Below are 14818 nucleotides of genomic sequence, written 5' to 3' on the forward strand. Positions count from 1 at the left end.
TCCCCACAGCACAACATGCCCTTCTGGCGGATATCCAGCCACTCTGACCTGCTTGCCCTCCATCAAGCACTGGAGTTCGAGTACCTGTAACACTCGACACCTGTATCATAAACCTTTTTTTGTACAACTATTTAAGAACAAGAGTACACTGCAATCTCTTTTTATGTTGTTGTTGTTGTTGTCTTTTCGATTATTTTTAAGAAAACTCTGGCTTTTAAGATAATTCTGCACTGTCTTAAGAAGACTAGGACAGACTAGTATGAGGGAAAATGGGGTTATAATGGTCAAACCAGGCTTGTAAAGAGCTTACCTAAGGTCTTACGTCACACACACTGCATTTCATGTCTGAATGTGGTGAGTTCTTCAGGGGTTAAGATGAACCCTTGAAAGAGCATATATCCACACCTCATCTACAGGAACTTTATCTCTGTCTGTACTGTAGACTTCATCTCCACTTAAACAACTCAAGCGCTGTACACTAACAAGGAGCATTTAGAATAGACACACAACTCATGTAAATTATTTTACAGGAACTAGATTAAACACTAAAGGACGCTGTGTTTTCACATGGTATCGTTTTGATTTTGTCTGTTTTTTTGTAAGTTTTTGGCAAAAAAAAAAAAGTCTGTGTATAATTTGTTGTGCCTTATAAGATGTTTTGTGTGTCAGTTCTTATTTTGAGAATGTATGTAGATAAACGGAAAATGTAAACATTTGAGATTTTCTTGAGTTCTCTATTTTCTAAATGTAAAAAAAAAAAAAAACACTTAATCTGCTGTCAATACTGGTGCCTCTGAAGGAAAGACATTTACAATCCAAAGATTTTTTTTATTTTTATTTGTGAGGAAACGCTCATTTGTATTTTGATTCAAGTCATGACAGATGGAAAGAAAAGCAAAATAAAAGTCAAGCATCAGAAAAAAACCACTTTTAAAGCTTTAATAGGATTGGATAATTTTTTGTTGTGTTATTTACTATTAAAGGGGACATATTATGCCCCTTTTGACAAGATTTATTATATAAATCGCTTGTGTCCCCAGAATGTGTCTGTGAAGTTTCAGCTCAAAATAGCCCCCAGATCATTTATTATAGCTGGTCAAATTTGGGTGTAAGCAAAAACGTGCTGTTTTTGTGTGTGTCCCTTTAAATGCAAATTAGCTACTGCTCCACGCCCCCCCCCCCCCCCCCTTCCAGCAGCTCCTTTACACGAGCTTCGGATACAACAACAAAACGAATCTCACTCCACCAAAATGTCATAAATAACCAGTTGTGGAGTGCAGCCTTATACATTTTGAGTCGGAAGCAGATGGAGAGACTCAGGAAGAGGTTGCAACTTTCAGACTGCACCTGAACGTTTCTGAATGGTTAGTGAATACATTTATGTGACATTAGTTGTTGTGGAGTTGTGTTGATTCATCTCACCGACTAGCATTGTACTTTCATGTTAATATATAAATTGTGTGGGAACGTAAAAAAGTCTATTACTATACAACGCATAATAAATGTGCTTTTATGAATTACACATATGGTGAACGTTTTCAGGATAAAAATAAGGACATAGCTCTAACGTTAGTTTCTGTGAATATGGTAGCTTTAGCCATACAGCATTCTAGAAAGCTCATTCAGAAAAAACTTTTTTTTGCAAACATTCACAGAATGTGAAGTACCATCTTTACATGTTCTGTATATGAAGTTAGAGCACAAAGTGTTGGTATTGACCCATCCTTCAGAAGCAACTATTTATAACATTTATATAAATATAGAACTTTGTATCGACATATTTCCCTAAAAAATGAAATTCAACCATGGTGTCCTCAGTGGCTCGGATGCCGGGAGTCCATGGAGACTCGTATGTTCGTTGGTACATCTAAATGCTGCCTTCACGTGCTATCGGAAATTTCCTAATTCCCACTTTAGAAGTCGTGATTACGAGCTTGTTGCATTCAAGTGCTTTGTTGTCGGAGTGAACAGGAATCATGGTTATTCTTGCCTATTTATTGGGAAAATCTTATTAAAACCAACATCATATGTAGTCTCCTATGCACCGACAACTATATAAAAATTCCAGAAAGTCCGCTTTCTGCTGATTCTGTAATTTCAGTCAAATACAGGCTATTTTCGCTGTGTACCAAACATACAACACGCTTCATATGATTACTCTTACATGTAAATATGTACTACATTAATGTCAAGACAAGACGACCTAAAAAAAAAACAATAAAACCACAACTGCCACAGCAGTCTAGTCTCCCCGCCACCATGTTTAAAGCTTATGACACGCCCATCTCGGGAATTGGGGTATCAAAATTATTTCCGAACTTCCCAGTGGTAAACACGACATCAGAGGGCGTTCATGTGCAATTTTTACCTAGGAAACTCGTATTTACGATAATTCCGATAGCACGTGAAGGCAGCATAACAGAACATTTGTAATGTTTTTGGCGGAGATATTGTAATACTTTAGCTCAGGGGTCTCCAAACTCGGTCCTGGGGGGCCACTGTCCGGCAGAGTTTAGCTCCAACCCCATTTAAACACACCTGAACCAGCTAATTAGTTTCTAACTAGGACCGTGACACTGATTAGCTGGTTCAGGTGTGTTTATTTGACTCTGCAGGACAGTGGCCCTCCAGGACCGAGTTTGGAGACCCGACTCTGAGACCCCTGCTCTAGCTAGCTATAGCTGATTCAGCGAGTTAACAGAAATGGCGGTCTCTGTGCTTCTCACTCAGGGGTGTGTGTCTATGCTAAAAACGCAGATCATCACCTCTGCGGAACAAAAGTGGGGGTTTTCAAACTGTTGGGTGTTTATAAACCATGCAATGAAAATGATTCCCTTCACCCGACCCCACCCCTAAACCCTACGTGGGCAAATCAGGTAACTCAGTAAAAAACGCCTTATGGCCTCGCTCACTGATCTAGTAACTCCTATTACTATCCTGCAGAGACCTATACGTGTAAGAGTAGGGGGAAATATGAGAAATTGATTATGATTGATGGGTATTATAAAAATAAGTATTGGGTGGAGTTTTACCATTATAGGCTGGTTGTTTACACACACACATATGCGTTCAAACACCTTATACAATTTATTTTTACATATTGTACTGTAGTTTCATCCTGATGTACCACTGGTTGCAAAGTCATAACCAGGCTTAGTGCTGAGGTTTCTTATTCAGGGAATGCAACTACACTATTTTTCTATGTAATTTAAAAAAAAAAAAAACAGTATTTTTTAAAAACACATTCACTTAAAGGGTTAGTTCACCCAAAAATGAAAATTATGTCATTAATGACTCACCCTCATGTCGTTCCACACCCGTAAGATCTCCGTTCATCTTCGGAACACAGTTTAAGATATTTTAGATTCAATCCGAGAGCTTTCTGTCCCTCCATTGAAAATGTATGCATGTTATACTGTCCAAAATGTATTTTCGATGCTTCAAAAAAATTCTAACTAACCCACTGATGTCAGATGGACTACTTTGATGATGTTTTTATTACCTTTCTGGACATGGACTGTACACCGTACTTACATTTTCAATGGAGGGATAGAAAGCTCTAGGACTAAATCTAAAATATCTTAAACTGTGTTCCGAAGATGAACAGAGATCTTACGGGTGTGGAACAACATGAGGGTGAGTCATTAATGACAATTTTTATTTTTGGGTGAACTAACCCTTTAAGGACATTATCTGAATGACAAACATGAATTTGTAAACTACTTTAGGATCTAACCATTCCCCTTTTTTTACTTATCATTAGCACAACAGACTCGGATCTTGCTTGCACTTAACATGCACATCATGCACGCAGGGTCCAACATTAAAGGTAGGGTAGGCTATTTCTAAGAGGCTAGCAAAAGAAAGCATAATATACCACCCTCCTATCATAGTACTCTCCAAAGCCATGCCTCATCAAAAACATGTGCACAGCAGAGTCTGCAAAGCATTAACCCTTTCATGCATGACAATTAGTCAGGATTTTTCCTGTTTTTACTTGCACTTAAGGCATGAAAAACAGATTTTCAGATGTCCACTTGTAGACACTATGCGTTAGTTTTTAACCAAAAATGGTACTGTATTAAACATTCAGTAATAACACAATACTGTGTATTTAACAAACCAATGAATATATAAAATGTGACAAATATGCAAAAAAAATATATAATACAGCTTCAATTATTGTATATATAATTGTTCCCATTTTTTTTCCATACTTTGACGCAACTGCAAATTGCAATCTAATAACACAAATACATTAACATCCCAAATATCCTACAGCACTTTGGCATTTCTGATCTTGAGTCCCACATACAAAAGCTTGCCACTTGATGTCAGTGTGAATGTAAACATTTGGGCCAAATACAATGATTGGACAAATGTTATGATCCTGAGACATGTACTTTTTTTTAAATGATTATTTCGATTGATTGTTATACTGGTTAAAACTCTTCACATCCTATAGGAAATTGTTTATGAAAAAGATGGGGTGTGCAATATTTTAACTCAACAAAATCCAAAGGAGAGACTAAGCCCTGACTTAAATACATTAAAACAGGGTTCTTGCAGGTTTCAGAAAGTCAAATTTAAGACCTTTTTAAGACCATAAAGATTGAAATTTAAGACCTATACGACGCATTACCAAAATGATTGAAATCAAAGAAATAATAAAAAAAGCAATAAAGCAATGACATTAGTAACCCTCCACAGCCAACAACGAGCCAAATGCCCAAAACCCGAAATGAAAATAGGCTAAAACAAACTTGCCCTCAAATAGAATAGATTACAAAACAGCATATTAATAGCCTAATAGAGATTGAACAGGGGATGCACTAGGGAGATGGGATAAACTAGGGATGCACGATTTGAGGAAGATATCTAATTGCGATTATTCTGGTTAAAATGCAATTTTTTTTACAAATGAAAAGTGTATGCATATAACATTTTATATATTAATGTTTATATATTAACGAGACTAATAATAATGACTATTTTCAATAAATACAAATATTTAACAAAATTAGAAATACTACTATTACAATAACATTTTAATTATTAAAACATTTAAAATAGAGTATTTAAGAATAAATATATCAATATAATAATAATACTAATAAAATAACATTTATATTTTACAGAAAACTTATTTTACAAAAAAAACCCTGCTGGGTTACCTGTTAATATGCAGACAGCCTATGACTAAAAATCATTAGAAAGGTCTAAAGATTTATAGTAAAAAATAAAATAAAAAATAAAGAAATTCTGTGCTTTTTATCTGTGATATAAATTTCTTAAAGTCCCAGTGAACCGGAAGTTGCAATCGACTTTATTTCAGTGATTTGACGCATTTCCGAGAGAAACGGAATACTAAATGAGCAGAACAGAGGGCGTGGTTTGTTTTTTCCTCCCTGTGACCTGATTGGATATAGAAACATAGGCGTTTCATTCAGAAAACGCACCTCCTCGCCATCTCTCTTTATTAGCTCGCGGGCAGCAGACTGTCAGTTGGATGGGCGTGTTTAATGATGGCATGTCGGCGTCGAAGCCCAAGCCGTCAAAGAGACGTCATCAATCAGGAGCATTTTCAGATTTTGATTAAAGATTACGAAGCCAAATAATTTTTTGATGCGGATTGACTTGCACGGATGGATTGTTCACCACAAAACTAGCAATTTGCGCTAACAAAGTAAATATGGTCAATTTTGATTTCACGAGGACTTTAAAGTCTATGTATTTTATATGAAATATGAGCCTCTTATGCATCCACTGTGGGGGAAAAACTGTACATTGGAGAAAAACATGGGTTGTCATAAATTTATTTAGATTGAAGTATTATTTTTCATATTTGTTACCCAAACTTTTCATACTGGAAGCCAGAGGGCGCCCTAGAGCAGAAACTCCACATTTGCCTTAGAGAAGTAATCCTTAGCCCTAATGTGAAGCTAGCAATGTAGGATAAACTGAAGATAGAAACGCTTTGACTGATGAAACGAAGACAATAAACACGACTGCATCAAGCTATAGTGTATTTGAGTTCTTCAAGCCTTCACTATTGTCATAATAAGGTATGCAGTGCTGATTGAGTGCAGACTTTATCACTGTTTAGAATAATATAAAACAATGCATGTCTGCCTCATTCTGTCCAGAAACATACAATGTTATAAAATGTAGACGTATTTTGCGGGGAGGTAATTGCATTTATCACGGGATTTGTAGTTTTATCACCGAGTACGTGTACCAATATCCCACAGAAAGAACTACAACACACCGAACAAACGCTCTGAGGGCGGCGCAGCAGACTCTAGAGCTCCGCTTACGCGATTCGATACTTTTTTGCTACAGTGTAACGTTAATAACTTTCTGCAGCCAGCATTTCTGGAAATGAACGAGGATAACACTTTTTTTAAGACCTAACTAAATTAAATTTAAGACCTCGGGTGAAAATCTGGCCGTTTTTAAGACGTTTTAAGGCCTTAAATTAAAAAAATTTAATTTTAGACATTAAGACTTTAAGACCCCGCGGGAACCCTGTTAAAAGTGTAGGATAAGTTTGAATTTGAAAATTCCCTAGTAATTTAAAGAACACAACAAGCAACATCTCGTTTCCAAAAGATCTTTTATTTGGCGCCTTATTTCTTGGATTTGAAGTACTCCTCAATAACGTCCTTAGCCTGAGACTCTTTGCCGTAGTCCTGTAGAGGGAGACGTGAAAACAGGCATTATATTTAAAAAAAAAAAAAATATATATATATATATATATATAGTACAATATATTCCAATAACTACAGAAGTTATTCAGTAAATTCAGCACTTGTTGCCCTTCTAGGGACCTCAAGAGTCAAAACAGGACGATGAGGCTCGTGTTCAGGCACTCAATCTTGCCAAGACATCAAAAAACAGACACAGGGCACAGAGAGCCAGCATCTGGACTCGACCTGGCTCAAAACCCCTACATTTAAAGCCCAAACGTTCCTTCCATAAACAAGTAGTAAAATCCAATGCATTTGCTTCTCCCTCATTACAGAACGCATCATTAAGACTAAGGAAACGTGAAGTAAATTAAAAACAGACTCTGGATACAAACCTTGATGACTACACAGCTGCAGCCCACCACCTTGCGGGGTTTGCCCTCTCTGTCGATCTTGCATAGACCAACCCACTCGCCGAGCTTCTTATTGTCATCAACCTACAGGAGAGGACACAGTGATGTTATGTGCGATTTCACACATTTAAGCAGCAAATCAGGCATTTTAATTCAAATCAGGCTTATGGGTCCAAATAAGAAGTTCTTGGCAATATCCAAGAGAAAACACCTTGCATTAAGATTTTTAATGAGAAATAATTCACTAGAACACCATTTTCTGAGGAAAACAAGTGAAGCCTGCCACAAGAACAGAATTTAAATGCAACTGTTATGATTTTCTGGGTGGTCTAATTCAAAAGAGCCCAATGCCAGTGCCCACTTTCAATACAAGCATATGTGGTTTCTTTGCCAATTTTATGGACCACCAGGCAGGGGCACAGTAGTGCTGTGGGTGCTGTAGCTCCCCCTGGTTTCACAGGATTGCAAATGCAATTCATTTTTAGCATTTAGTAGTTTATTTGTACTAAATACTTCAAGTGGGCTATTTAAAAAAGGAAAAAAAAAAGAAGGTGTAATTATGTTTAAAAACATACGAGTGTGACGTCATAGTGACCATTGTGGTATGCATAGAAAGATTTTCTGCTCCACTCCTCAGTGCAAGTCCACCCGCCAGTGTCATGTAAGGTGGGCAGGTTTATTGCATTCATTTTTATTTCCTGTTGCTGTGCAGTCTCTTATTGTATATGACAGTGTAAATGGCTCCATAACCCTTTTATTTAAAGGTTTATGTCCCATAGACCAGTCCATCGCATTACGATTGCAAGCAGTATCAATGTCAAAAGTGCGATGTGCAGTCAAGTGTCCCGGTGTGCCTGTCATTTAAACTGTTCTCACCAATATGTTTGCGCTACATGGAGTTGAGACATGTTTAATAGACTATATTGTTTCTGATTCAAATGTGGTATTCAAATTAATTTGAGAGGATGTTCATGTCCAATTTTTGGGAAACTCACATTTATGAGAATTCCAATAGCACGAGAAAGCAGTAATAATGCATTCATCTTAAAGAGCACCTATCATGGAATTTTGAAATTTACCTTTCATGTAGTGTGTAACAGATCTAAGTGAACAAAAACATCCTGCAAAGTTTGAAATATGACAGTGCAATAAATAGTTAGTATAATAAATAGTTATTTTCTTTCAAAAGTAAGAGTCGACTCTGAGTCATTTTTAAGAATCGTTAGAAGACCGAAGCTTTCTCTGACTAGATGACGTCAACTTGTCAAGATATTTGAATACGATACGCCCACTTATTGCGCTCCAAGACGCCAGTGAAAACTAGAAAACATCATGGCGACGAGACGCTGTGTTCTGAAGTGTGCGACTCAAAAGCAAACTTCTCATCTACCCAAGGATGAGCATTTGAAGACCAAGTGGCTTGAAGACAAACCATACATCGTCGCGATTGTCTTCAAATGTCTCTATTTGCATGTTTCGCGATCTTAGGAAGCTTTTATTATGGACTTCCATTAAGGCACATGGTATCTTCTTCGTTTGTCTGTTCCATATATGGACTACATGTGCACAGAGCCCCCTCCGGCTGCCAGTATGAATTGAAAACAACACAAGAGACTCAATCGCTCATGATTAGGCTACATCTGCGCATTGAGGAAGTATTGAATAAAAAAAACTCCTCGGTTTAGAAATTTGACAGACATATGAGAATCTATCAATATTTCTCCTCAACTGCACACTTTTGAACTAAAAGCCCTGAGGGATGTTATTTGTCGCAAGTCTTCGTGAGGAGAATAGAGGAGTTTTTTTATGAATGAGATCAGCTGAGGCTCATATTACAATCAAACGGTACCGACGCGGTTTTCCTATTCATAACTCGTGACACATTAACAAATTACTGTCACTATAAGACTTTGAGAATAAAACAGAGGTAAAAAAAAAGGAAGCTTGACTCTTAGATCTTTTAAATGATGTATAGAATGACATGGTAATTACTTACATCTGACAAGTCATTTGAGCTAATTTAAACAAAAAGCTTGAGGACAAATGCGCCCTCAATCCAGTTAAGAGGTTAAACCGAAAACCATTTATGGTGATGTGCGTTCCGTTTCTGAAAATATCTGCACAGACTATACTAATCACAACTGACTGGGTCATCGGACCAATCACCGGAGATTAGCGTCACGTAAAGGCAGGGTTTTGAAAAGTGAATCACTAAAGCAATCATTTGAGAATCGCTGTCAAAACAGGTACAAATAAATGCATATAAGAAAACTAAAGTCTTTTGTCATTGCATGCACGCAAAACTGTTGTTGGGGACTTCTAAAACAATATTTGGAACATTTTAAATGCCATAATAGGTGCTCTTTAAGGCCTGTTCACACGATTTTCGCGCACGTTTAACGCCTCGTAAACAAAGGGCGCCAATGTGAGTGCACACTGACGCGTACAAGCGTCATTGTTTTACGTTAAAAACATGCCGACCAATGAGATCAGCGCTTTTGTTCACTTGCCTGAAGCTGGTGAAGTGATAGTTAATCACGACTTGGTGGCACTCAAGCACAAAACGGTCTTGCCGAGCACACATTGATACAACGACGAAGTAGTAAGTAGACAAAGAAGAAAATGAGCTGATAATCCTGCCTGCCAGTTAGCAAAAAGTGTGTGAATGGTTTTGGCCATAGACAGAATATATATCATATATATATAATCTGTGGTTTTGGCAAGCACGTAAATACTGTCTCTCTTCTTCTGTGTGACAAGCGAGTGTCAGAAGCGCAAGTGCCGCAGCACCACCTTGTGTACCGGGAGCGCTATCTACTGAATGTGCACGTTCATTCGGCGCGTCGCCAGTGAAAATCGCTTGTGTGAACACTCAAGACGTGCCGAAAAACGCTGGCGATAAGCGCACGTGATATTCGTCCCATTGTGTACAGGCCTTTATTCTCATAACTTTCTCACCTTGATGAGGTTGATCTGATGCTCGGCACAGAGAGCCTCCACCAGCTTGACATACATGGGCTCGTCACAGTTTGCTGCCAGGACGCAAAGATGAGCCTGGCGCCTGCGAAATGACCAAAGAAAGATCATGATGAGCGTTCGATCTCCTCCAATAGGTATGACTGACACGTTGACAGTATCTCAGACAGAAATTGGGTAACGAATGGCATTTTTCCTCAGAGACTTCAGAAGAGGGAGCCAAATTATCATCATAGATACAAAGCAACATCTTACTAATTTAAAGGGTTTCTTACTTGTCGAGGGCCTTGGCGGCCTCACGGATACCACGGGCGAGACCGTCATGGATGAGTGCGGTCTTCAGCACTTCAGGCAGAGCGGTGTTGACATCCATCACACCTCCGGCACTGATGCTGTGAAATTCATACAAAAGATTGTCATTATAGTGTAAAACGAGTCAGGCGTGTGTATGTGCACATTTAATGACCAGCGGCTGCTCAGAATGGATGTCTCACTCATAATTAGAGTGAAGGGGTATCCGACTAAAGAATTAAAGTTCATCATAGCCGAGGTCACCCTAAGTCACTACTACCATGTAATATAATGTAATACAGGGACCAAAAAAAATAAAGTTTACAGGAATTAAATTATACAATAGATGTATACACACTATAATGTAATACAGGGACCAAAAAAAATTAAGTTTACAGGAATTAAATTATACAATACAAGTATACACACTAATTATTATGTGTGTGTGACACACACACACCTCGCTTCCAAGACCTGCATGACTATTTTGAAGCACAAAAATAAAGGATGTAACGTTATATAGGAAGGCCAATATTTACTGTTCAATGAAAGTGAATTGGCCGTGAAAAATTATTAAGCCAATCTTCGCACAATGCACAACAAATCCTAAGCATAATGCTTAAAAGGAAATGCATAATTAAGCCAAATAGTAACGTAGACTACTATTAAGTTGCACATGTGCTCTGTCCGGAGTTTAACAGCCCCTGGTCCCCGTTTGCTTTCATTGTATTACGCAGCTCAATACTCTACGCACGAAAAAAAGTCACACGGGTTTGAAATATGAGGACGAGTAAAGACTAAGTTTAACAGTCACCGGTATTGAATACATTTTCTCTATAAATCACAGTTAGTGCAGCGATTGCATACTTTGATGTTGTAGTGTGGATGCCCCATCAGTTAGGAGAATAGCGAGACGCAATCACTCACCCTTCCTCGGCCATTGTAGATTAGCGATGGATGAGAGGATAAATTCCTGAAATAAAGGCATGATATGATCGATATATTAATATAAATTCCTTCCGATACATCTTTGAGTACTTTAAAGACAGGATGTCGGATATTTCAGACCGATTCTGTCAGAGATTGCAGAAGCTCGCCCTACCTTTCCTCTGACTGCGGGTAAAGAGAACGTCATAACGTCGACAACATTGTTTTAAGCGCAAAAGGCCCCAACGGTGTCCATCTCAATGCCTGCATGGAGAACCACACGGAACTCTATTTTATGGTTTTCATTGTATAGAGTTTGCTTGTTCTGTTTCATAATTTTTATTTCTTTAGAAAACATATTATTGAACGCCCTTTTAATGCTTCTTAAATGCCCGTTTAATCCAAAACGGTAGATACCTTAATCCACCACTAGGGAGCGTTATGTACACGGTATCTAAAACACGCCCCAATATTTATATTTGTACATGTATATGTTTATTTTAGTATATTTGTTCACTTAGATCACACTTAAAATGTATACATTTACTAGACCTTTGACCAATTTTTGCAACTGCTTCTAACCAACTAAATTAGTGTCTCTGGGTCATTTTAATAAAGTGTGCAATCTCGGTGGTAAAAAAGAGAATAATCCCCCCATGCAAGTTTAGGCATGCCACACTGCTATATTTTAAGGTGGGTGTGTATGTGTGTAAGTTTTTGTGGTGGGTGGGGCCGTCAGGTGAACTGTCAAAACTTGCTTTCCTGGTCCTTGAGTTGGCTGAGTTACAGTTGTTTTACGTTCACACAGCTTAATGAAATAGCTGTCTACTTCAGCAGCCACTTTCATTCCCAACAAACCTTTTGAACGTATCACTTTTAGAAGATGTCTATCACGGTGTATTTCAGCAGTGTGAGTGGCTCTAGAGAGGTGTGTATCTGTATTTTTGACTTCTGGCTGTTTAGCAGATGAAACTCGCTGTTTTAAACTAAACCCGCTGAATGATATAAACTTGACTTTTTTGTTTCTGTGTTATTTAACGTGCTAGACAGTCGTCTTATGTCAAATTACATTAGTGAAGTTATCTCTGCAGTAAATCAGACATGCCCTCTGGATTATGTGAAGTCTTAGCATGTCTGTGCGTCTGTTGAAGGATACAAAATATCCTAAGTGCTGAAGAACTTTCTTATTTCAAGACATTAAGATTTGGAGTACATAACAGATAGTTCATTACTTGTCACATGTCTTAAGAAAGGAAGTGAAACCAAAGTTTCAAAGTGTGTTGTCAACGGCTCATTGTTTTCAATCTTTTCTACAGGTAAAGAAACATCAGTCTGAGATTTTCCAGTTCTTGGATTCCAAGAAGATCAAGTACCGTACTTTGGACATCACATCAAGCACTGACGTGAAGGAGGAGATGAGGAAGAAAGTGGGAAACCCCTCAGCGATGCCCCCTCAGATATTTAATGGGGACAAATACTGTGGGGTGAGTGTCATTTTGCTATCTTGTTTTTGATATTGGCCTGTAGATCAAGGGAGAGTTTCATCTGCATCAAACCAACCTTGAGGGAAATGATCAATTGATTTAATTTTATGACAAGCTTTAAATGTTCACCGCACTTCTGCACCCATCTGCAGCACTTTAACAGCAGCGATTCCTCTTTAACAGTCTGAACCAATATATCATTATTTATTTTTTCTTATAGTTTGCAGGAAGTGTTATATTAGACCTTCATTGCTATGACTTATCTTTAGAAATGACAATTGATGCCATGATAATTTTTTACATTACGTTCATCCGAACATTGATATTAAAATCATTTTAATATCAATCATTCAGATGAACGTAATGCAAATATGTATCATGGCATCAATTGTCATTTTTAAAGATAAGTAAAAAATTAAGATTACTTTCATCTAAATGATTGATATTAAAATGATTTTAATATCAATCATTCAGATGAACGTTTAAAATCAATAAGATTAACGTTTAAAAAGAAAACATTTTAATTAGAAAAATTATTTTGCATTACACATTAAACCTATTAAATAATGTGACTAAGTTCAGTATCCATGAGCTTGTCTGTTAATTATATCAGTTGTAAGTCATCATGGGAATTTTTTTTTATTTATTTTTTACAGTTAGAAAAGCACACCAAGATCAGACTATGTCCTGTAATAAAGCATGAAAGAACATGGAAACGAATACGTGTCAGTGCAGTCAGTGTTTGGGTTTTGCAACAAGCGTTTTGAAACACTGAGTCAGTAACAGGGCGTACATTTTTGTAGTGTATGTTAAGGCTATTAATTTTGTTGCGCAAACAACACTTGAAACATAAGCCTTTGCATATAGGCACGAGACCTGTCAGGCTTGTTCACTTTCTTCTAAACAAAAACACACCCTTTAAAACACTCCCATCGATTATAGATGTTTCCAAAGCTTGAAACGTTTTTTTTTTTTGTGATTGTTTGCCGCCCTGGGGAACATCTTGAGATTCTCTTATGATGCTCAGAACAGCACGTGCCACTCACAAATCAGCAAATAATCACACAGCTCAGATTCCAGACATGCTGTGTGTCGATGTACTTTACCACTAATGCCTTAGCAAATGCTTTAAAAATCAACTTGTGAAGCGTTCATGACTTATTCTTTCAAAGACAAATATATTATATGAAAAAGCATATTATATAGCCTATATATATATACAGTATTTTTTGTGTTTGTGTTCATAGGACTATCAGAAGTTTTTTGATGCAGTGGAGGATGGGAAACCAGAGGCATTCTTCAAACTCTGAGCTACTATAGGCACACTATACTAATCCTTGCATTTTTAAGAGAGAAGATTTTATATGTTGAGGAAATACATATTTTGCACCTTTAAATAAAATAAACAAACAAGTATATCTCTGCTACATTTTGTATCTACAAGAGTATCTAATCAACTTCCCTATTTGTCCACTAGGATGCAGTAATGTCTTAAATACTTAAAATATTGAGACTCTTTGCAAATCCATCTCATTATTATTGATGCATTTAATCCATCTGCTGCAATTTTAATGCTGGCTGACATCCTGCATTATGCAATAAACAGTTATAAATCTATCAAATAGTATGACTCAATTCAGTGTACATGAGTTTTTCCTCTTAATTATATAAGTAGTAAGTCATGGCGACACAGATTGGACATGTACATTTTATTTAATACAGTTTATTCTCGGAGGAAAGAGTTTTAGCTGAACTTCCTGATTTTTAACTAACTTTGTATATAATTGTTTATGCATATTTAATTATATTGAGATCAAGCAATATTTGGCAGACCTGCTGAAGACTGTTGTTGTATGTTGTTTGAGCACTGTATCCATTTTTAATAGTATTCAATTTATTAGTAGCAAACATCTGTATCTATTTATAGAGGAACAATATTCTCTCACGGCCCGATGTCAACCGCTTATAGTAGCTTAAGGCAAAATTGCCACATTCAAAGGCATGCTGGGATATCTGGAGTGTTCCACTATTCTTTTTT

The 14818-nt window shown here is 37.2% G+C and overlaps 3 protein-coding genes across 20 annotated transcripts in view; 2 read left to right on the forward strand and 1 right to left on the reverse strand.

The window, feature by feature from the left end:
* Positions 1-715, forward strand: part of eya4 (EYA transcriptional coactivator and phosphatase 4) — a 46826-nt gene extending 46111 nt beyond the window's left edge. For all 17 annotated transcript variants that reach the window (XM_079801923.1, XM_079801914.1, XM_079801918.1 and 14 more), the window contains one exon: positions 10-715. In XM_079801923.1, coding sequence (XP_079658049.1) covers positions 10-90 — 81 coding nt within the window. In that variant the 3' untranslated portion in view covers positions 91-715. The remainder of the gene's footprint in view (positions 1-9) is intronic.
* A 5884-nt stretch (positions 716-6599) lies between these two features.
* On the reverse strand, positions 6600-11514 carry rps12 (ribosomal protein S12). 2 transcript variants are annotated; one of them, XM_079802311.1, is made up of 6 exons: positions 11472-11514; positions 11297-11342; positions 10354-10470; positions 10061-10163; positions 7085-7186; positions 6600-6692 (listed from the first exon to the last, which is right to left on the reverse strand). In XM_079802311.1, the coding sequence occupies exons 2-6, from the start codon at positions 11308-11310 to the stop codon at positions 6630-6632; spliced, it is 399 nt and encodes a 132-aa protein (XP_079658437.1). In that variant the 5' UTR covers positions 11311-11342; positions 11472-11514; the 3' UTR covers positions 6600-6629. The 2 variants fall into 2 exon arrangements, with proteins under 2 accessions (XP_079658437.1, XP_079658438.1); XM_079802312.1 differs by having other exon boundaries at positions 11237-11342; positions 11472-11496.
* Positions 11515-12057: 543 nt separating this feature from the next.
* On the forward strand, positions 12058-14397 carry LOC307117458 (SH3 domain-binding glutamic acid-rich-like protein 3). The gene is made up of 3 exons (XM_079802313.1): positions 12058-12224; positions 12613-12780; positions 14028-14397. The coding sequence occupies exons 1-3, from the start codon at positions 12180-12182 to the stop codon at positions 14088-14090; spliced, it is 276 nt and encodes a 91-aa protein (XP_079658439.1). The 5' UTR covers positions 12058-12179; the 3' UTR covers positions 14091-14397.
* The last annotated feature ends 421 nt before the right edge of the window (positions 14398-14818 follow it).

Source organism: Gobio gobio (assembly GCF_949357685.1).
Source record: "Gobio gobio genome assembly, chromosome: 21".
NCBI classification, from domain to species: Eukaryota; Metazoa; Chordata; class Actinopteri; order Cypriniformes; family Gobionidae; genus Gobio; species Gobio gobio.